The following is a 23,774-nucleotide window of genomic DNA, read 5'->3' as shown; positions in this document are numbered from 1 at the left end:
TTCTGGCTGAGGGCTACAGAGGCTAGACTATGAACACAAACAGAGCTTTAAGAAAGAAAGGCTGCATTCAGCCTGAAGAAGGGCATCCCAAAGGTGCAGATCTAGTTTTCTTAGAAGTATTTATCCAGGTTTAGGTTTAGGCTACCTTAAAACTTAATCCCACAAAAGTACAATGTTCTTTAAGGTACAATATTCTTTAAGGTACAATTCTTGCTGAGCCACCTTTTAGCAGCAAATGGTGCATTTTGCTGTTGTCTAATCATATGGTCAGGATAAACTACGAGGAAAAAGTTGGATAAACTATTTCTGTATTATTACACTGAATCGAATGTTTATTCACATGGTAATGGGTGGCCAAGGAGAAAGCTCACAATGGCTATTTTTTCCCCGTTACTGATATTCCCTTTTCATCTTGCACACCGAAGAAGGCTTTTAATGCTGCTTTTGAGTGATTAAAATTAGGAGTTTTTCCCTTGTTTTTTAAGTTTGTTTTTTTCTATAAACAGACATCAGAATCTGGCTTACTAATGTGTTTAGTAAAGAGCTCAGAGGATGAAAAGTACTAGTTAATGGTTTTGGTGGTTAAAAAAAAAACAAAACAAAAAACCACAACTGTTTATCATTTGTGGGGATGTGGCTGACCATTTCATTCATTTAATGTATGTTGTTATAGTAATGCGTAATGTTGTAATGTAATAGCATCTAAATGTAGCCCATCAGAGGAATCACCAGAACTTGCCAGAAACCTAATTTAAAAAAAAAATGAAACTGATTACGTGCGCCTTCATCTTTAATTCAAAAGTACAACGTGCAGAACCAGGATCTGTTGTTCCATTTTGATCATAGAGATAGCTGGAGGAGGCACAGGGAGGGTGCAATTATTGATGTTATCTTGTTCAAGGTAGGCATGGATGTCGATGTTTTAACTCCTTTGGAGAGCTTACCAATTTATCAGTAAAATCAGAACAAGCCTCAAAACTTAATTCTAAAAATATAAATAGGTTAGGGTTAGCTGGGAGGGGGGAGGGGAGGGGAGAGAAAAAGATGAAATTTTTGTTGCATTATTTCAGCTGATTTAATCTCTCCTCCCTCCAAAATAGTACTTCTAGATATCTTTAATCTAATGTTAATCAGTTTTGTAGTATTTGTGCACATAGACTTATATACATAATCATAGGTCTTTACAGGCTTGTTAGAATTTAGGAAACTAGAATATAATAGTAATTAATATTCAGCTTTCACACTGACCTCTTCTGCTGTAATGACATAGGCACTTGGCATTGAATGCTCATCAGCTCATTAATTAAACTTTAGTCAGTGTATCTTATCACAAGTATACAAGTATAGTGAACAGAAACTTTACTTTAAGAACATGATTTTAATACAATAACACAAATTGAACCTATGTGTCTTTTTACACCTCTTTGTTCAAGAGAACAGGTCAAGTTACTTCTGACAGAAAGTAAAGAAATTGATGAACTCTGAAACATCACCCAGTTTAAAAGATGAACAGTCCAGGTTACTGGTGAAAATGCATTTGCCTAAGTTCATTAACCAAACTTCTTGTGTAAGGTAAGGTGGCAGCTTACTACCCTGCTGATCTAGTAACTTGGTTTGAAAAATACACTGGGCATTGAAGGGCCATTCTAATGAATAGAGCAGTGGCTTTAAACCTGTGGTCTGTGGACCCCTAGGGATCTGCAAACTACGTATAAGATTCCAAAGGGGTCTGCACCTCCATTTGAAATATTTTAGGGGTCCGCAAATAAAAAGAGGTTGAAAACCACAGGAATAGAGTATACAGTGCAGAACAGGAAGTGTTATTTTTATGTATTATTTATAATTTATATCATGGAAGTTTCTAAAGGCCTACAATTTCAGAGCCCCATTGTGGTATATGCTATCCAAACATATAGTAACTGTCCCTTCCTCAAAGAGCTCACAGTCCAAAAGATCTGACATAAACAGTGTAGATGACATGGAGTAACAGAAATAATCTTACCCAATCATGAGCAGTAATCACAATTTGCCACCTACCTAGCCATTATAAGATTGTATTTCTCAGCATTCATACAGAGCATGAGAGTTTGAGGACAGACTTGAAGGAGGGGAAAGACTTGAAGGAGGCAGCCTGGGAGAAAGCACAAGGGTGCTTGTGAAAGAAGTGGGGAGAGAATTGAGGTTGGCCTCACTGACAGAGTGAAGGAGGGGGTAATAGCTTGGGGAGGGATGGGGAGGGGCTAAATTGTGAAAGGCTTTGCAGATTGTGATGCATGGCTAGAAAGGGTTAAATAAATAAATCCTGCAAAATAAATAACCCTCAAAAGACATGTGGGGAGATAATGTTTGTGTTTCTGTGTACTTACATGTGTATGAGTAGTGCTGACAATATAATCAACAGTCTCTGTCTATGTTGTATTCTTATAATTCAGAGATCAAAAGAACATCCTAGCATTTAAATGAATTGTAAACATGGGATATCTCAGTTTTCATCTCTCTTTGAAATGTATAGCAAATAATCTATGAATGGTGGAGGAACAAGCAAATTGCCTTATGTTAATTCTATAGCTAAGTACCAGTGATGGACCTCCCTTCAAGTCATCCTAATTACCTTTTGTTCCTGGAGGAACTCCCAACTTGTCAAAGAGGACATGAAATTGTATAAAAGATCTTTGGGTCCTGATTCAGTCATCTTAGGTCTGCTTAAGCTTCATCGGGGGAAGTTTGAATCGCAAGACTGAGGTCCCAGTTATGCTGGTATGCCCTGAATATGAAATTTGGGCATTGGACTATAACCTAGATCTGAAAAAACTCTTTGCAGCTACAAAGCTCACCATCTCTGCTATGAATCTGAATCGCAATTAATTGAACTCTATGTCTGTATGTATATTGATCTTTTAACCATACTCTCTCTCTCTTTTGTTTTTTAATAAATTTTAGTTTAGTTAATAAGAATTGGCTGTAGCATGCATTTGGGTAAGATCTAAAACATTCATTAACCTGGAAGGCAATGTGTCCGATCCTTTGGGATTGGTAGAACCTTTTCTTTTATATGATGAAATAAGATTTTCAGACATCGTCATATTTGACTTAGGTACCTAGATGGAGGCCTGAGGCTGGATCATTTTAAGGGAACTGTGTTGTTTGGACTTCTGAGTAACCAGTGAGGTAATAAAGAAGCTATTTTATGCTGGCTTGGTAAATCTAAGTATTGGAATGTCCACCAGCTTTTTGGGGATTGTCTACCCCATTCTTTGGGGTTCACCCTAGTTTAGTGACGACAGCTGGCCCCCACTGGGACCCCGGTCACACAGATAAGGACAAGAAATGTGTGTCTGAGGTGGTGCAAGAGGGCAGTGTTTCATGGAGAATGAAAAATGTCTGGCTAAAATACCTCATGCTCATTTTGCCAGGGGAAAGGCAAAAGATCCAGTCTCTGGGATTTACTCTGAGAACAAAAGTAGAGGCCCTTTTAATGGAAACAGTAGCCCAGACACTATTAAGAGTTAAATGAGTGTTTTGCTATAGTGTCAAGAGACTCAGTCAATTATCTTGTGGAGGAGTGGGGACTCTGGGGTGTTTGACATTTGTAGGATATGGAGAGCTTTACCAAGTCGGAGGGCAATTGGCTTGGGAGGAGGTGAAAGACAGCGTTGCATCTAGGATAGGAAGGGGACCAGAAAGCATGGTGCTAGAAATGCCTAAAAGGGAATTGGCAATTGAGAATGCTGCAACAGGCAAAGGAAAATATAGGCTAAATATTAAAGTATATTTCCTAATAATAAGGCCTAAAAAACTGTGGAAGTCCCATCACCAGAATAATTTTAAAACAAAGAACTGAAGGAATTACAGTAGCAACAATCCTGTCCTGGATGGTTAAATAGATAACTGTGTTTTCAAACTCTAATTTCCACTGTTTTAAACTTACGGCTGTTGTTCAGGATATTAATGATCTAACAGTAACTAGGTCTGATTCTCTATGACCTTGCACCTTTTCTTTCCATAAAGACTTAGGCAAAGTAAGTGTAAAATGCTACTTTTCTGATATGGTTGCATTTTACATTTGCTTTACACATGTTCTATAAAGTAAGGCAGGGCAAAGAATACACACAGAGGAAGTGGAGAATCAAGCCCATTGTCTCTACAGAGAAGTTAGGAAAGGATTCTAGCAATAAATAAATTACTCTGGATCAAATTATAAACAAAGGTATGCACAAATACCTCCGAGTTCAGTGGAAGTTGTGGGCAAGTACATGTGACTAGAATTTGGCCCTATATCTCTTTGGATCAGTGGGTAGTAAAAAGAGAATCATAACAGGATGTTTAGTCGACAGTGTTCTCAAAAGCTGCTGAGACATCTGCCAAAAAATAGTTCAAAATCTCCAAAGGGAAACTCCCAAGAAATAAACTGAGAGAGGTATTTCACTAAATACGGTTGCTGCCTCTTTCTCCACCAGCATGAGTGATGCAGGTTATTTAGCTCCTTATTACCTTTTCGTATCTGCTATTACAAACTATCCTTTACAAGAGTATATTTTATGCACTGCCTGGACCCTGCCTCTCCTCTCCGCACTGGCTTATAGTGACCTCTCCTCTTTCTGCAGCGCCCAGCTGCCAGAAGAACAGTACAACAGCAAAGGAAGATGAAAGAAGAGCAAAGCACCACAGGGACAAACCAGGAACCTATATCCACTGCCACCCAAGCAGGTTGTTGACCCTCGTTATCCGAAGTGTAGTTCCTGCCACTGTACCCTTTGGTTTCATTGAAGTGCTGCTGACTGATGTTTAAGCGAGCAGGACTGGGCAAATGGGATATCATCTTAGTGGACACAGACATCATTTTGTCTGAATTAGATGTCAAACCTGTACTTTCTGAAGTCAAATCCGTCTCCTGAGCAAAATGGTCATCCAATGGTAGAGACCTTGCCCATGAACGTGTGGTTGGTTTGGTTTTTGGGACCAAGCCACTTGAATTGTGGCTGTGACTATCATTTGCTACAAAGCCCTGGCTAGTGGTAGAAGATGGAGACTGGAGTAGAAGAGACCTCAATGTGACATTATTGTGTTGGCATTTTTCTGAATCATCAGTCCTGGAGTTGTTTTGCCTTTCCCATTTGTTAAAAGAGGAACGGGTATTTGGATCCTTATAAGACAATTTTTCAAAAACAAGAAGATCCGGATCAATCCCTGTTAAAGAAGGAAAAAAACAACACATTAAATACACATCTGAAAGTGTAAAGAATAGCATACTAGTGAATTTTCTGTTAATCTTTCAAATGTTGAATGAAAGAGAGGAAATAAAATATATACATACATGGAAGTAAACGAAATTTACAAGTTAGTTTATAACGTTGTAGACAAAGAAAAAAGTCCCCAAGATACTTTTACCATGTGTACCTGTGCTTCAAATGAAGTAAGGTGATGTTTACCCCTCATCTTAACATAATGACTGAACCGACATGATAGTCAATTACCCCATCACTGGCCTGCTTCAGCCTGTGTGTGCATAATACATTGTTACCTGTTGTGATGTTGTACAAAATGACATTGGTTCCAGCCCTCAATATGCAGCTTTCCAAGGCTGGACAATAAATGTGCAGGCAATTAATGTTCTCATGGATAGTTTCAAAGTAGAAAACTGCCAGGTTACAGGAAACTATAATGAGAAAAGAGTAAAATGGAGTTTGTGTGGGCATGATGACCCAGGCACATAGCCTTTCATATCTATTGCTTAACATTGAAAGAGTTATAATAATGGACAGTTACATAGCGCACTTAAACCATAACATTTTACCATTTTTCATTAAGCCTCACAGCACCCTGTGTGGTAAGTACTGTAAGTATTTTTAATTCTCATTTTACAATTGGGCAAGCGGGCAGAGAAAAAGTTGAGTTATTTCCATTGCAGAATAGGTATGCCACAGTCCAGTGGTATTACAAGCTTCTCCACACAGCTCCTTTCATTGTGTCTCAACCTTGTTCTGGACTGTCCAACTCTACTGATGAGATGGTTCTGGACCTCTAAAGCTGCCAGCAAGGGTGACTTTGAGATGGTAGCTGTTGTGACATGGATGACTGTCCATTAGGAACTGGTCTGAAACCACCTACTCATTTCACACAGGTTATTAAAAAGCTGTCAGATAGCAAGTGCTTCTGGTCACTACTGAGGCGGACTGCATTCGAGCACAAGGCCTACCTCATTAACAATCCCCTAAACCAGCCATCATCTTCTGGTTTTTTGACAGTGCAGTATTGTACCTTTTGGGGGTGGGGTGGGGGACACAATAAGTGGGTACCTGTTAAGTCTATACAACTTCAGGTTTGATATACTATCATTTGGGTTTCAGATCTATCAGCCAAAAAACAGAAGTCTGTGGATAAAAATAAAAAAAAATATCTAGATGTCTTAGCAGCACAAGTCCCATTGCCTTGAGACTTAGGCTTCTAAGTACCAAAGCCACTTGTGAAAATGAAACTTAGGCTTCTAAGTCATTTAGGCACGTCTGAAAATTTTGTCCCTTGTACTTGTCTAATACAATCCTAAAATACTTTTCATTAAATTAAAGTCAGGTGCAGTTCAGAACACTGGCAGGATTTCCTGTGAGACTATTTTATAGTGTGTTCAAAAGCAAAACATCTTGTCCAAAGCTAATTCTCCTTCACTGCATTGATTTACTCTTTTTTGGTACCATCAGTAAGATTACTATTAGCTTTTGTTACCATCATAGTTTCTTTACCTCATCTCCTCTTCCCCTGCCACAAACTAAACTAAACTGAGATAAACAGGGCTACTTGCATACAGGGCTCAGGATTGGGGCCAGAGTCTATAGCAAAGAAGCTATGACTGAAATGAAAAATTAAAAGGGGTATCTTGTGGTACTAATTCTCGCTGTTAGCAGAGCATATGGGAAAATGCTGACCATATTTTTGAATTTGAATTGGACCATTTGTTTTTGTAGTGTGCTTTCGAGATTAGATATGCATGGTATGTGTCAGCATAGCTCTGCTTAGAACACATATGCATCAACAGAGCTGAGCACTTGCTACAAAAACATTTCTGGACTGATTCTGTAGTTTTTGATGTAAACAAATCCGATTTTAACTGCAGTGTATGTATATCCTTTACAGCAATAACAAAAATCTTCAATGTTATACTGAATCCATACAGAATAATTCAGAAACAAACAGCATGTAATAAATGTATTACATTATTATGATGTTTATTTCAACAATCAGCCCTATGCTTTGTCCAACAGGGAACTAGCTTTTGGAATAATTTTGTTAATACCATTTCCATGAATAATCATGGAAAAATCACAACTCTTCTCCCCCCCCCCCACCCCGTATTTACACTCTCACACAGCATTTTCAGTTATCTACAGTGAAAAAAGAGGAAGATATTTGTTGCTGAAATATACCAAAACCAGCCTTTTAATCTTTTCTCTGCTTATTTTATAATATTTTTTTCATTTAGTAGCCTGCATACTACATCAGAGTAACACAATCAAAATACTACTTGGAAATAGGCTTGTCAATATAGACAAGCAAAATTAGTGCAGTAAAAGAGATGATATTTTTTTAAAAATAACTATTTCTGAGTTTCAGGATATGCACTTGATTTGTCTATTATGAATATGAAAACACCAGCTTTCTGAATGAAGTAATTACAGTTCTATTACAAATAACATGTTACAGCGGAAATAGACCAGACTTTGGGTTTTAAACGAAAACTTTCTTTGCCCAGTTGGAACCAACACAGAAAAATCAATAAATAACAGAGGAGTATCTTAAAAATGCTAATGAAAATTCTGCCAAAGGGAGGTATGATCATGTTTCAAAAACAGAATATAATTAGCGAGTTTTCCTTGTCTGAGGTCATTCTTCATATTCTGTATCTAATTCTAGTCAACTGTCATCAGCCTCCAATGAGTTGTTAGGCTGATAAAAGCTTGCGGTTAGCATACATGTGTTCTTTAATAAAAGACAGGTGCAAGAAAGTATAAACACTGTCATTATGAAAATAACGGAAAAAACATTCTGTGTGAAGGCTTCATAGAAAATTCAGACTCCATTTTGTCCCAGTCTTTAAATAAGACTCAAACACATACCAGACTTGGTGCATAAATACTACAGTGTTACATAGCCATCTTCAGTCACTCTATAAATATTTTCATCCATTCCCTGAGTGCTCTACGCATCATTGTGGGTCATGCACAGAAAACAGTATTCTCCATGTGTAAAAGAACTTAAGATTCACTGACCACTGGGTGGGAGGGATAGCTCAGTGGTTTGAGCCTTAGCCTGCTAAACCCATTGTTGTGAGTTCAATCCTTGAGAGGGCCATTTAGGGATCTGGGGCAAAAATTGGAGATTGCCCAGGGGGTTAGACTAGATGGTCTCCTGAGGTCCCTTCCAACCCCGATAGTCTGTGAGACCACTTGTAAGACTGGCTATACAGAAAAATGCTCTCAGCACCAATAAGCCTTTCCATTTGCTCTTTTGGTTTTAATAAATAATGGTAAGCAAACAGCATGAAAATGGCTTTTCAAATATTTGTTGTAGAATAATGACTAATACAATATTTGATCACTAGTGGATATTAGTAATCCACATCACAGGAGTTAATGTACAATATACAGTTTATGCTCAATAGAAGTTCAAGACTAAAAGATCAGGTGTACAGAGGTAAAGTGAATTACCCGGGGTATTTTGGGAAGCTGGAACAATGCATGTTTGCAAAATATATTTGCAGTTGCATGATCTCTTTCATCCAGGGATCCTAAAGTGCTTTACAAATGCTAATAATCTAGGAGTACAAACTTTGTACAGAGTCATTGTTTGAAAACTAGAAGCTTTATATTTTTGTTCTTGTTGATAATTTTACCTTAGATACAACTGTACTCCTCAGTTTTCACTAATTACAGTAGCAATCTGTATCCTTACCCTTAGAGGTAGGTGTACATTATTAATGTATAGAGCACTAATATGGCCTGTGATGATAGCATATCTTGTTTCTTTTAGCACTATTATGCATCAAATACTCTGCAGTTTTCCTGGTTAAAGTATGTCTTATTTAAGAACCCAAAATACCTGCAAAAAGGAATGCTAAATTTTACTTCAAAGCAAGGACCCAGTCCCATACAAAAGTAGTATGAAAGTAAGATTTTTGGAAGATTTTCAGGAGCCAATGCAGATGTCTGTTTTTATCTCAAAATTTTCTTTTAAAAGTGACATTGTTTTTACTGATTACTCAGCATGTGCAATTTTCACTAAATTCTTTCATTAAAGGTCACAAAAAGAAGTCTCAGTTCATTTGAAAAGGAATAAAATATTCGAGCCTAGATACCCTTTAAAATGTCTGTTTGTTTTATGCTTAAGGTAAGTGAAGCTGGTTTGAATGGGCTTGCTAATTAATTTTCCCCAATCATAATTCTTGGTAAGGATGGGGATTCTTTGATAGGAAAAAAAATGAGTATTGCAAGAGCATGTTATAGTAATGTTTTGGTTACCTTAGAGAGTTAGCAGGCAACTTTAAGTTAGGTTGTTCTAATTATTTTAACTTGAGAGTCCTGGAAACAAAAGCAAGTACGTACAGCATGGGCAATGAGGGAGTAAATTTCCCTGGCAAAAGCGGCACAGCGTCCATAAAACACTGTTTTGAATGGACCAACGGTGTTTTTGTATCTCTGTTTCCATTCAGTCCTTGCCTGTTTGACGAGACTGCCAATTGTAATGGTTGTTTGGAATGGTAGTTTTGGTGGTAGATCTGTCTACTGGGAACTAGAGAGTGTTTTTAAATTTTATTTTAGTTAATTGAAATGCCATCAATAGATAACAAACTCTTATTTGTAACAGAACCATATTTGAACCTCTGACTTTGTGTTGTAATGTTCCATATGCCATTACCAATCTTCCTCAGAAATCTAGTCCAAATTTTGTATCTTTTAGTGGAAATTTCTTAGGCAAGACATACAAAATGCAAGCAAAGCATATAGAATTTTTTTTTCCATCTGGGATAAATTTTTCCTACATTTATATCAAACTATTTAGTCATTGTATTGTAAGCAAATCAAGTCCTCCCAAAATGCCCCTTGTTGATATCCAAACCCTCCCAATTCATGATGCAGGCACTTAATTTTCCTCACAGGTGCCTATCCCCAATAGGTCATCCAAAATATCCTCAAAACTTAAACAAGAAGGCTTTGCTTTTACTATTGCTATGCAAATTTTCCAGTATCTGATTTGATCCTGTTCAGGGCTAATATCATAACAAAGCATCCTGCCCTATTAATGCCAATGCAGAAACCGAACAGAATCTTTAGCTTTCTGCAATTGTACAGAGAAGCAGTAGAGTCATCATGTGGTTTGAGGCTAAGAATCAGGAGCTCCTGAGTTCTAATTCCACCTCTAATATTGTATTTTTATATATCTTTGGCAAGTCAAATAACAGCTCTGAGTCTGTTTCATAATTTGTGAAATGTGGCACTAGGAGCCCTAGTCATGGACCAGGTCCCCATTGTTCTAGGTGCTCTACAAACACGGAACAAAAAGATGGTCCCTACCCCAAGGAGTTTGTCAACTTATCACAGGTGAAGGCCTGATTCTGCCATCCCTACTTAGGTTAGTAGTAACTTACTTTGAGTGTAGTCCTATTGAAATCATTAGTACGACTTAGGGAGTAATGGTCTTGTCAGCCTGATTGCTGGTGACAGTCACTCCCAGGGATGTTGTGAGTCTCCTTTACTTAAACCGTAGTGTTGTTAGCACGTTGTTCCCAAGAAACCAGTGTTGTAGTGGAAATCTAGAGTTCCTCCATTTCATTAACATTTAAATAAATACATATCATTCCTCCATTGTTCAGGAGAGACAGACCCTACTCTTAGTCCTATCTAAGAATGTCAGCGTTCTAGTTTGCGCCTCCAAAGAGTTCAAGTAGCCAAGTTCACTTCGATAAGGATAAAGGTGGGAGATAGGAGTGGAATAGTTTAGATGTGTCCTTGCTTTCCAGCCTCAAAATATAGCCACATTTTTGCATTCTTACTGTTTGGAATAATAAGTGATGTATAAACAGCCTAAAATTAACTTCCGTCATGTGTGGTAATACATATTTTTAATATAGAGCGTATAGGACATACACAGAAGCAGATAATAAACACTTACCATTCTTCAGAAGGCAGCAGGTCCGGCTGCACTGCTGGGCTGTGACTTCTGCATAAATCTTCAGCACCTGGGCTCCCCTCTTCTGAGATTCCTCCAGATCAATCAGAAGACCTGGGAAGCGTCGGATCCAGCAGTTTTTGTAAAAAGTAGTGGGTGAGCAAAGAGAATCTGACCTCCACGCCAAACCCAGAACAAACAGCACTTCTGCTACTGCCACCAACAGAAACATCTCCTCAATGTGATCGGCTTAGTAAGCACCCGTTCTCCAGCCCGAAGCACTGGGGACTAGCCAACATTTTGAGAGAGAATCTCTTGAGAAGTGGCTACACTGCCAGGAGAAGGAACTAGTTTCTTTTAAGCTGTTCCCATGATCCTGCTTGACTGAGCCATTTTCTGACTTACATATTGTAGGGTTGGGGTTTTTTTCTTCTTCTTCTTTTCTCTCAAGATGAGTCCCTGGGAGACTGTTGAAATTCTTAATGTCTCTTTCATGAATTTCTATTCTTCTGCACCCCAGATACACACTGCCTTTAATCATTCAAAAAGCTGGACCACGTGATCCTGAGTCAGCCTTGCTTGTCCTGTTAAACCAAACTACTGCAGACAGTTTTAATGTGTGAATAAATACAGAATAATGGTGATCCTAGCAGAATCACTCCAGTTCTTTCTCTGGAAAAAGCAAATATTTCAGTCATTTGAGAGCAGAGAGGTCTCCCATCTGGTTCAGGTTCATTATTACACGTAACACAGAAGAAAGGGATTGGTTTAGTCTCCTGATACTTTTTGAATGAATTGGTGGCCACACATATATTTCCTTTTCTTATTAGCTACAGTTTAAGTATTTAAATAATTTCTGCTGCATAGCAACCAAATATGGGAAGTTGATTCTACTTCCCACCCCCTTCAGTTCTTCAAAAAGCATTTTATTTTATTTGTTTAGATAACAATAACAATTGGCAATGACTCAAGGAGGGTGCATCCTGCACGTATCATCAGATGGACTGAATAGTTAATTGGTCTTTTCCATCTCAAAGTTCCACAAGACTAAGAATTCAGTTTGTATGGACTTCTCTGCTTATGTTTGATCTTGTAGAAGGTCTGACATTATACGTGCTCACATTGTAACAGGGAGCAGCTGGAGTCAGTACAGTTCTTCACATACCTGCCCTGCAAAAACTAACCCCTGCTTTTTGAACATCTGCTCCGCTCCATGATTTCCTCCTTTGTGTATGTGTGCGCGACAGCCCTGTTAAAAAGCTTAAAGATGTTACAGTACACCAGATAGTTTATAATCAGTGGACTGTATGTGCAGATTTGAAGGATGTCAGTAGAAAAGCAATCCTTTGCTATTAATATGTATTTTATAAGAGGATGTGATTTTTCAGCAAAGATAGCATCAAGAAAATTCCTCTGGTTGCACCTAAAAACATCAAGGTTATATGCACATAATTGAATTTTTCTTGTGAACTACATATTGATGTTGCCTTTAGGTATTCTTTGCAACATCAGGCCTTGATCCTGCAAGTAGGTCAGTGCAGGTGCAGCCTTATGTCTGTATAGAGCTCCTTTGAAGTTAATGGGGCTCAGCACAGGTCTGCTCACATGAATCCAATGGCGGAACAGGAGCCATAATTACTGAATACCTTTATTGGCTACAGTCACAAGGATTCCAAACAGATACCTGTGTGTGCTCAATTTTTTGTATATCCTAACCTAATCATTTACCTAACCCCCTAACACTCAGTGTTGGGAGTATATACCCCTGAAATAACTCTTGCATTAATTTTCCACTTTTAGCCAGAGGTCTCTTGATTTTGGACAATCCCAGAAGTAGAGAATGTCATAGCATTTTCTCCAGCATTTTATTTTGAATTTTGAGCCTGTTTTGTTTTATAGGACTGGCATGTACAATTATTGAGGGCTTCTTTTTTCCCCACTGTTGTTTTCTCCATGAAGGGAAACTTACCATATTCTGAACCATTTGAGGAAGGATGCAGCAAGTGGGATGAACTGGGTTCAAAACAAATTATTCATATTCTTTCCTCATTACAATGAATAGTACCTTACTCTCAATTGAAATAAATCGGGTTATTTGTAGAATAAGGTACTTCTCTACATCAGGAAGGGAATCAGAATTAGGCCCATCACATTTATAGGAATAGTAAACATATTTGCAGAAACCCTTGTTATACTACTTCAACTCCGCTGCACTTTCTTCTTTTATACATTTGCTGTGCTGCACAGCAGTTGATGTACAATCAACAATTTTTTACACTTTTCATAAAAGGAATTAGTAGCTAAGGCCCCAGTCCTATAACTCCTTCCATGTGGTTGGAGCCCAGTAACCAATCAGAGCCTCTCTGACTTCACTGTGGCTCTGTACATTACAAGATTCAGGGCTGGGACCTAAACATGTCTGGAGGTTGAAGTGTCACTCAGACCTGGTAATGACTAATTTTCATGCATCACATTTTCAATAAGGTGACAAATGCTAAAGTACTGTCACTTTTGTTAAGCCTGTAACTAAATGCTATACAGAGGACAGGTCCAAAGCAGACTACTTATGAGAATAGTAAGTGTTTGCCGTATCGGACCCCATGTGTGTAACAAGTAGCTTTCTGCATATAAATATTCAATTTCAACGTACACTTTCAATTCCTTTCCAGCCTGGTAAAGTATAGGTGTTGCCACAGGTTTTTTTCCCCATCTTATTACCTCTGTATAATTTTTCTGCTCTTCTGCAGTGTGCTCCATTCAGGCTACAGTAATAGCATCCATTTTCCTTTGCATTAATTTTAACTCCTCTCTCCTCCCCCACTCTAGATAAATATCTGTAGCAAGAATAACTGCAAGGAATCCTCACTTTTTTTTTTCCTTTAAAGAAATGTAAATGGATTTTACCATCCAAGGTATCTGAAGCTACTCTGGACAATTCCCAACAAATCAAACACTTTACTTGCCTATTAAATAATTGCAGCTTTGTTGCCACTTTTTGCATCATTTAATGATGACTCTGCTATGGGGAGATGCATGAATAGATTTTTAAATGATAAATGAATATAGATATCCCCAAAATCTCACAAGAAGCAAACATCAGTGTCTTACCTGCAGCAAGTCTGGTTGTTCCATGGGCTCCAAGGGGAGGGATGTAGAGCTGTTTTCTGTGAGCAAAGAGAGCCTGGTCAGTGTCCAATCAGATCCTCCTGTTTTCAATAGTATTTCATAGATCTTTCTTCTAAGATTTACTCTTAGGAAACAAATTGGCAATTGTTTATTTTCTTTGAGATTACAGTCATCTATGATCCTGCTATGCAGAGAGATTTGTAAACATAGCAACAACAAAGGGGGAGAACGTACTTTGTAGCAATACCTGTTTTAAATGGAAATCGCTACCTGAAGTTTTCTACCTGCATGCAGGGATAATGGCACAACCCAAGAGCTCCCTAGAGAAGATGGTGCTCATGCATTAACTCCTTTTATGCCAAACCCAAGCAAAAAAGGAAAATAAACTTTTTTGCTACTATTAGAGTTCCATATGCCGATGTAGCTGTTTGTTTGAATCTAAAGTGTGATGTTCTGGCATCAGTTGTACATAAGTATTGGACAGGGAATTGAAATGTGTGAAATAAGAATGCATTTGCAAACGAGAATAAAAAAGTAAATGCCTCCATCCCACATTCAGGTCTGTGGGGATAGACCCCTATAGAAATCTAGAGCCCTGGGGAAGACAATGGTCCAGCCGTCTGCTTGCAGAATCTGTGTTAAAAGTTTTTGCATATCTCATTGCTCTGGAATGTGTTTGTCTTTGCTTCTCCTTAGTGCAACAGTGACATTAATTTGTTGCCAGGTCTTCTGTAAGTTTATGGAACTGAAATATATACTATCATTGAAGTGAGTTAACTATGTCCTTAAGTTGTAAAGCTCAGAACTAAACTTCCTCAAAGTTTGGAGGGAGAGCTGGTCAAAAACTGGCATTTCAATTTCACAGCAAAATCTACCTTTGCTGATTTTTTGGTGGGTTTGAGTTTTTTGTTTATTTTGTTATTGTTCTGAATTGCAATAAAAAGCTAACATTTCAAGCTAACTGTGAAACACAAGTTCTGAAATAATTTAAATTCAGGACAGTTGAATCATTTTGTCTCAATAATTCTTAATTGTATCATTGACAGTGTTGAAATGTATTTTTTTAATAATGTTTAAATGCTTTGTTTTATATTTATTATAAAAGTCAAAACAAAATTAATCAAAACCAGAAGGTCAAAACAAAACATTTTATCTTATATAAATGAACCATTTAGACTTTTTCCCTCATTAAAAATGTCATTGAAATCAACACATTCCTGTGAAACATTTTGATCTTGATGAAACTGCATCTATCGCTGGAAAACCGTTCAGTTTAAAAAATTTTGACCTAGCTTTCTGTGAAGGTTTGGATTCAGCCCAGCATAGAGAGACTATTCAGTCACAAATCCAAGAACTGGATTCAAACTTCCTCAAGGTTTGGGGTGATCAGACTCCAAGGTTTCGGTTCAGACTCATCTCAGCTAAATAGTAGAGTTAGGTGAAATGCTGAAGTTTCTGTTTATGGAGTTTCCTGTGAACCTTTCCTTCAACATTGTTCCAAGGGTGGGAGGGAGAAGGGGAGGTTTGCACACCCTGAGAGTCTCTCTGACTTTGAGATTCAAATGAACCCTGACAAACTTGAAGTCAAAGCCCATTGAGTCTTAATTGGTTTTGTGTTATAACGATGTATAACCAGCTTCACATGTGAAACCATAAATCGGCCTAGATTCACTTTAAACTGGGGCTAAATTCATTGCAAAGGGGCACAAACTTTAGCAAATCCACTAATTAATGCACTGGAGTTTGTATCAGAACCTAGAACTTTCATTACAAAACCTGCAACCACATTCCTCAGAAAGTTGCACACAGTTCAGATAGTTTATTGAATGTCCCCCTTCTCCAAATATCATGTGTTGAAACACAACTTGCCCTGTCTGCACTAAGACTTTAAAATATGTTAACCATCCTGTTTTTAAACCACACCATTTATCCTAGTCTAGACAGACCTAGAGACCAAGCAAGGGAATTCCAGCCCAGCCTGGGATGTATCTGTTACTGCCACTAAACAAAAGTGCCTACTAACAGGTGATTCCCTCTGCAGGAGCAGCCAGAGACAGTGCTCTATCTGCCTGATCCCAATTCAGAATTTGTTAGGAAACACTTTTCACCTGAATCAGTCACAAACTGGAGTCTTTTGCCTAATATGCTCAACAGATTGAGAGTCAAGGCCGTGATTCAAGCACACATGCTTCCTTTCTACTCTCTAGTGACTGAACATTCTCATGATCCATGGAGAATACCTACCAAGACAAGAACAGTTTACATGTTTTTGCCTTCAGAAACAGCCACCTGAGGACAGTAATAAGTACAAATAAAGAATGAAGGAAAGACAGGTCAAGTGCTTGGTAACAAATAAGAAAGTCAATGTGTTTGTCTTCCCTGTCGCATTCTTTTCAAACGTGTGCTATAAAACAATTTTCATTGCAGGCAAAGAACATATTAAATGGCCTATCAAAAGGCAGATAAAATAAGCTGAAAATAATGGGAATGAAATGTAACCAACTACTTAAAAATGTGTTTTTTGAATAACAGTGTTGAGAGAACTCTGTAAGAAGCGCTTTGTTTGGCTGGGAATTTGAGAAGGGGATTATCCTTGTTTAGCAGCCCATCCTTCAAGAACCATCAAGCCTGCAGTTGAAATAAAATCTACTCCAATTAGCTTCTCTCAGAAGACATGGCCTTTTGCAATTCTGATCTTCTTAAGGCTGAAATACTGAAGTGTGCATCCTATGTTCCAGATATGCCTGTTTTGTATCATATGACAAGCAAAATGCTAAGCAGGGGCAGCATTTGACTCACCATTTCCAATAGACCTTAAATCACTGGGTCTAATTCCTCCCTAGGAATTACTGGCAGTAGAATTATACTAGGGAAGAATGTAACTAACTTTTTATGGTGGAGGCAGTGTGAAAATCGTATGTATTTAACATTTTCTCTCACGTGGTAGTGCTCACATCTTAGATTATTAACACCAAAAGAACTTTTAAAATCTAATTTACTTTTCCCCATGTGTGTTGCTTGTTTACTTTTTACACTGCCTTTACCTTAGACAGTGATATTAGACTGGTGAGAATTACGTTCTGTTTATAACAGCTCACTTTCTGGTTCGCACGTACTAGCACAGTGCTGTTGTGTTCAGATTGCCAAAATCCAAGGTTTATTTAAATAAATAAAAAATATATCAATGTTCCCCTGTGATTAGGGCACTGGATTGGTACGCAGGAGATCTGGGGTCATTTCCCTGCTCTGCCACAGATTCAATGCATGACCTTGGGCAAGTAGCCTGGTCTCTTTTATGCCTCAGCTCCTCATCTGCAAAATGTGAATAATTATACTTTTCCCTCACACCCTTTGTATGTCTTGTCTGTTTAGATTTTAAGCCCTCTAGATCATCTCTATGTGCTTGTCCAGCATCTAGCACAGTAGAGCCTTGATCTCATGTGAGTCCTCAAGCTGCCACTTGTATTCCCCTTTGTCAGTGGGTGTGGTGCGTCCCCCTCTCTGCTCATTCCAAAGAGGATGTGTGAGTTTGTTACAGCCCCCAGCTACAGAGACCGACTCTTCAACTCATGCTGTAGAGGCTTGTGTTTTCAGCTCTGGAGAGCCCCGGTTCAGTGCCCGCTGTTAGCCAAGATGATAGCTGACCTGGCCCATGAGTGAGGACTTTTCTGGGATTCAAAGCAGCATGGGCCTCAGAGGCTTGGGACAAACTTCCTCTGCCTTTGGGCTCCCAGATGAAGTATGTAACCCACTCATCACAGTATGTGTTACATGTCCCCCTCTGTACCCAGTCCACAGAGGATGTCAGTATGTTACCGTTCTCAGCTATATAGTCTGCCTCTTTAGCTTAAGCTGTAGAGAGTAATGTTTTTAGCTCTGGAGGTCCCTGATTCAGTCCTTAGCATATTGGCCAAGGCAGCAGCTGTCACATGGCTATATACTACTATTAAAATACAGTTGTGATGCAGATTTCCCTTGGGAAAGGGTCCCCTGTTCTTTGCAAACAATTCTTACCTCAGACCTGACAAACTCGCTACACCAAGCATGTGTCATACAGGATATTTAGCCATGAATAGTAACGTGTAAGGTATCTACAGAAAGCTTGTAACTTGTCAAGATTCAGAATCATTGTGAGATGTATGTAATATTTAAGAAAACAATTATTTATATTGAAAGCATACTTTAAGGACATGGAGTAAAAATTAGTCACTAGAGGATCATGTCTCTCTGTGATGGCCCATTTGGGCAGGGGGGCGTTGTCACTCCACCCTTTTTAGCTGGTGATGCAGTGCAAGGCTTAATTGTTTAGCCTTGCACAGTACTAAACCAGGGAAGACTCCCTCATGCTGAGGCAGTCGGTAACAAGGTGACTCTCAGTACTGGGTACCCCAAGAACCGTCACACCAATGAGCCCCCATTTCCTTGGGCATGATTTCTCTGAAATGCTGAGTACCTGCAGCTCCCATTGACTTCAAGAGGAGTTTGGGAGGGTTAGCAATTAGCTAACACTGTTGCAAGGTCCTCCACATTGTAATTTGCCATGTTCTCAAATAGTTTTGGCTAATGTTTTGTTGCCATTGTGTATGGGGCATGACTATTGAATTACTCAAGAGAGCCTTGAAGAAATAGAAAAAAGGTTCCCCTCACCAGCAGAACTGACACAATTGGTTTACCCAATATGGCTTTGAAAACTTACTCTTGTAAACCTGTTAAGTACACAGATCATTTCCCTATGGAGACAGAGTTGGCATGGGAAAGGAAAGGAAAGGAAAGGAAAGGGGTTCTAAAATTGCTAATGTTTCTCCCACCTCCATGTAAGCAAAATCAAAGTGAAAGCACATGTTGGAGATTCTCTCCCATTCCACCTGGTAAAGTGCATTCTGGTACAACAGAACACAAAACAATCAAAATGCAAATGTTACTATGAATATTTTTGTTTAAACTTTATGTTCGGATCTTGAGCATTTGCTATAGGTGATTTAAATCTGTCAGTCTGTTGGAGTATTAGAAGAGGGAAAGAGGAGAGGATTTTGCTGAGCTCACAATGTATTTTCTATTCCAAGCAAAATCTTGTGACTTTTATTCTAAATGTGTGATTTTAGTCTGTCTATTCTTGCAGCTAGATCCTACTGACTTGTAGCATTGAGCAAGGACAATGGCTGATATTATAAGATGGAGACAAACAAGCACCTCTGCTACTATGTTCTATTGAAACCCTGGGGTAATTTACACCATTGGATTGTTTGTCAGTGGGTTTTTTTAAGGCAATAACAAACCAAACAAGAACCATCCTTCCTTAAGATGCGAACTGTGGGGCATTCAGTGCTCAAGAGATTTTAAATAGGCTTTGGGGTTGTTTTGCTTTGTCAGGTCCCCTGAAGTCACAGATCACCAGTTCCTGTTCTCTGGTAAGTCTCGCCGTGCACTTTGCTGGTGATATCACAGCCACCATGGTATATGGCTGGAGCAAAGACCCACTTTGCAGATAACCTGACAATAGGTAAATGCTACTAATGAGACAGTCACACATACGTGGGCAGCACCAACAGCCAAGATGGTGGAACAAGTCAGGATATCCAGAACAGAATAAATAAAGCCAGGAACACCGGCAGGAGCTTAATTACAATCTGGAAATAATCAAAATGCAACAGGAAAACCAAACTCAGGATCTATCAGAGCTGCGTACTTCCAATACTACTTTATAGTGCAAAATGCTGGGGAATGACAAAGTATGACATGTCCAAACTGTCTTCATTCCATACAACCTGCCTCAGAAAAATTCTCCATATCTTTTGGCCCAGAACAATATCAAACCAAGACCTATTCACACAGTGCAGCCAAGAAGATATGAGCACCATCATTACCAGGAAGCGCTGGAGATGGATTGGCCCTGTGCTTCAGATGGAAACTGATTCTATCACCACAATAGCAATAAGATGGACACCTGAAGGCAAGTGAAAACAAAGTCACCTGCAAACAACATGGTGCAGAACTATGGAGGCTGAGCTGAAAAACCTGGGGCACAGCTAGGGAACCATTGAAAGAAACAGACAGGTGTGGAGGAGCTTTGTCGCTGCCCTAAACACCAGATGTGTAATGGGTACTGACTGATTTACTAATGAGACATGTGGGGAGGAAAAATAGGGGCATGCCTTTAATTCTATTGCAATACATTGGTCTAGGAAAGTTTTTGGAAGGGACAAAGTGGGAAAAGAGTAAATATGTAGCTAATAAATGGCTGTCCATTCTAAATACAGATATGCCTCCCGCACATCCAGCAGGGTTACTACTTCTAAATATTTCTGTATTCATCCCAAATTTCATGGGGCAACCCAGCACCCTGCAATCCGGTCTTGGGAAATATCAACATGCCCCGAAGTATCTTTTGAAGCTTGTGAAATTGTGACATACGGGTTATAATCCAGATTAATGAGTAGCTGTGTCACTCCTGCCCTCTAACTTGGGGTGCACTTTACACTGCTTTGCTGCTGTAGCCTCCAGCCTTGGACTGCTCACAGACAGCCTCCAACATGTAAGTCATTCCCAGCTGTGTCTGTGTGTGTGCTGCAGCCAGCCACACATTGCCTCTTATCAGCCTTATTTATACAGCAGGGTGACCCCAACACACTCCCAGCCTTAGATTTCCTGCCCAGAAATGTATGTACTGTACTGACCAGCCTGCTCCAGGACAATACATGCTTATATAGAGTCCATCATTAAATTAATAGAAATTATATTCACTTATCTTATTACCCCAAATGGAGTTTCCCAAAACAACACACTGGATTAGTTAAAACAATTAAAACTACAAAGAGATAGATTTTAAGTAAGTACAAGTAATGAGGCATGAAAGACAGAAATGGTTACAAGAAGAAGAAAGATAAAAGACAAGTAATGCCTAAGTTAACAAACTAGGTTAAATTCAAAGTAAAGTTTTTCTCACCACATGCTCTCAACAGTCTTACTGGCCAAGCTTTTGAGGCCAGGACCCTTTCCCCCATTCAGTGGTTACTTCATTGTTCTTTCTGGTGCAGTGAATCAGTAGGCAGAGAACAAGGAAAAGGGATGTTATGGGGTGTCTCCCATTCCTTTTTATAGTCCTCTTCTCCCCTTTATGACGCACTTACAGCAGAGAGCATGGCATTGTCTACGTGGTCAGGAACTCCATGCTGTTTCTTTGCTAAAATGTAGATTTCTCTCTCTCTCTCTCACACACCCACCCACCCCTTAATAGCCCATTGGCCTTGTTTATACCTGGCTGAGATATCAGCTTGCCCTTTGTCTCTAAAGAACTGGTTTGGCTACTCCCCAGACTTGGAACATGTGTTAGTAACACCACACAGTGGAATCTTATAACTTTGCATACAGTGTTCCCACACGTATCTTACCAGGACAATAATGACCAGCAAATTATCAATTTTCAAATGATACCTCACAAGGCATACCTTGTACAAAGATTATTACCATAGTGAGCAAGGGTACAGTCTGCCACAGAGATATTACATTTTGGTGTAACCGTATTGTATTACAATGCTATGATGTGCTGTGCTGATTCCCATTCCCCATCTTCAGAGTGCTGTGATGAGGACAGACTACACAAGCCAATGGGTCTTTTTCATCTTCAATTTATGTCACTCTGTACCCTTGACATGTGGTTGTACTTGAATTAAACTCACTTCATGTCTGTTGCTGCAAATATTCATGTGCTGCACGCTTGTGACTAATCACATTGAAATCAATGACATTACTCACATGCATAAAGTTAAGCATGTGCATAAGTATTTGTACGATCTACTTCTAAGTGGTAAACTCTTATTGCCACGTAGCATAGTTTTTCAATACTTTTTGTTATTTCTATCCCAAGGAGTACAACCACCAAGGGAACAAAACAAACTATCATCTGTAAGATGGTGATCTTCCAAAAAGTAATGTTTCCTATTATTATTTACATTACAGTATTGCTAGGGCCCCACCAAATTCACGGCTATAAAAAACATGTCACTCATTAAGTTTGTTATTTCTTTAAGGAAATAATTTACACCAGTTTATTATGATAAATGAAATTACCCAGACATTTACATTTAAACACACTGGATTAGATGAAAACAATAAACAATTTTATTAACTACAAAGAGCTTTTAAGTGAGTACAAGCAATTAGTTATAAAAGTCAGTAATAAAGATGAAATGCTTTCTAGTCCCTAGCTTAACAAACTATATTAGATTCAAGCAAAAATTCTCACCACATGCTTCCAGCAAGATTGCTCACCAAACTTTTCAGGTCAGGACCCCTTTCACCCCAAATCCAATGACTGTTTTCCTTTGTATTCTTAAGTGTGATGCCAGACAGGGAGGGGGGGGGGTGTCTTCAGGTGTTTGCCCCCTCCTTCTAGAATTTCAGTCCCCCTCTTGAAAAAACATTTCCAGCTAGGAACTACAAGAAAAAGAGTCTGTGTAGAAGGATGTTCCCTTCTGGGTTCTTTTACCTGTTTGAGCTTCTTTTGTTTTCTCTTTCTGCTTAATGACTCTGTTTCCCACTTGAATGCAAATTAAGGCAAGCACACATTCCTTTGTTTGGGTCAGACTTTTGCCTGGGCAGCACTGTGTGGTTTGGAAACTGTTGTTACTATCATACATCGGCAAATTATGAGTTTTCAAATGATACCTTACAAGGCACACCTTGTACAAAGATTATTATAATCGTGTATAAGGGATAAGGGTGGATGCTGTCACAGCCTCAACAAAGATCAGGGGCCCACTGTCCTAGGCACCATACAAACAACACAGCTAAGAGACAGTCCCTGCCCCACAGAGCTTACAATCAATACAGCCAAGACAGCCACAGAGTGGGGGGAAATGGACTACTATCCCCAGGATGAAACAGGAAGGCTGGGGCACTGCTATGAATTACACCCAGCTGGCCCAAGTTGCAGTATGGTGCCTTAACTACAAGTCCACCCTTCTCTTCTTCCATCAGCTCCGTTAACCAGCGGCTTTGGATAGGCGCCATATCGCGTCAGAGCAGCCAGGTCCCCTTTCTAGAGGCAGGAAGAGCAGAGGCTGTTGGACCAGAAACTCCCTCATTTCAAATGGCTCTTAAGGCAGGGTTAAAAGCCTCTCAGACCCATTCCGTGCTGCGGAGCTCCTTACACCCGGGAGGGGCACTGCTCAGGGCTGACCTTGGCCCCCTGCGGCCCGGGCTGGAGAAGCGGGAGGGGGGGCCCAGCCAGGCGCACAAACCGGAGGAGCGTTTTAAATCTCTGTTCTCCCCTGTGCCCCCCGGCCGGGAGGCTGCGGCTGCTGGCGCCTAGAGACGCGGGCTCCGGCCTGAGGCACAGCCCGGCCCGCGCGCTCCGACGTTGCCTTTTTAGGGCTGCGCGCTGCAGGCCGGGGCTGGGGCCGGGGCCCGGGCCGCCGCCAGAGGAACCAGCCCCGACGCTGGCTGCGTCCCCCGCCCCCGCCGCGGCTGCGTCTCCCGGCGTGCGCTCCCCT

The 23,774-nt window shown here is 39.7% G+C and overlaps 1 protein-coding gene across 1 annotated transcript; it reads right to left on the bottom strand.

Moving 5' to 3' along the window:
• Positions 1–783: 783 nt before the first annotated feature.
• MANSC4 (MANSC domain containing 4) lies at positions 784–23,767 on the bottom strand. The gene is made up of 5 exons (XM_073315389.1): positions 22,526–23,767; positions 14,266–14,321; positions 11,161–11,829; positions 5,522–5,656; positions 784–5,187 (listed from the first exon to the last, which is right to left on the bottom strand). Exons 3-5 carry the CDS (start codon positions 11,387–11,389, stop codon positions 4,508–4,510), a joined length of 1,044 nt encoding a protein of 347 aa, XP_073171490.1. The 5' UTR covers positions 11,390–11,829; positions 14,266–14,321; positions 22,526–23,767; the 3' UTR covers positions 784–4,507.
• Between the last annotated feature and the right edge of the window lie 7 nt (positions 23,768–23,774).

This window comes from Lepidochelys kempii, chromosome 1 (genome assembly GCF_965140265.1).
Source record: "Lepidochelys kempii isolate rLepKem1 chromosome 1, rLepKem1.hap2, whole genome shotgun sequence".
NCBI classification, from domain to species: Eukaryota; Metazoa; Chordata; order Testudines; family Cheloniidae; genus Lepidochelys; species Lepidochelys kempii.
This window is presented reverse-complemented; position numbering and strand designations above follow the sequence as displayed.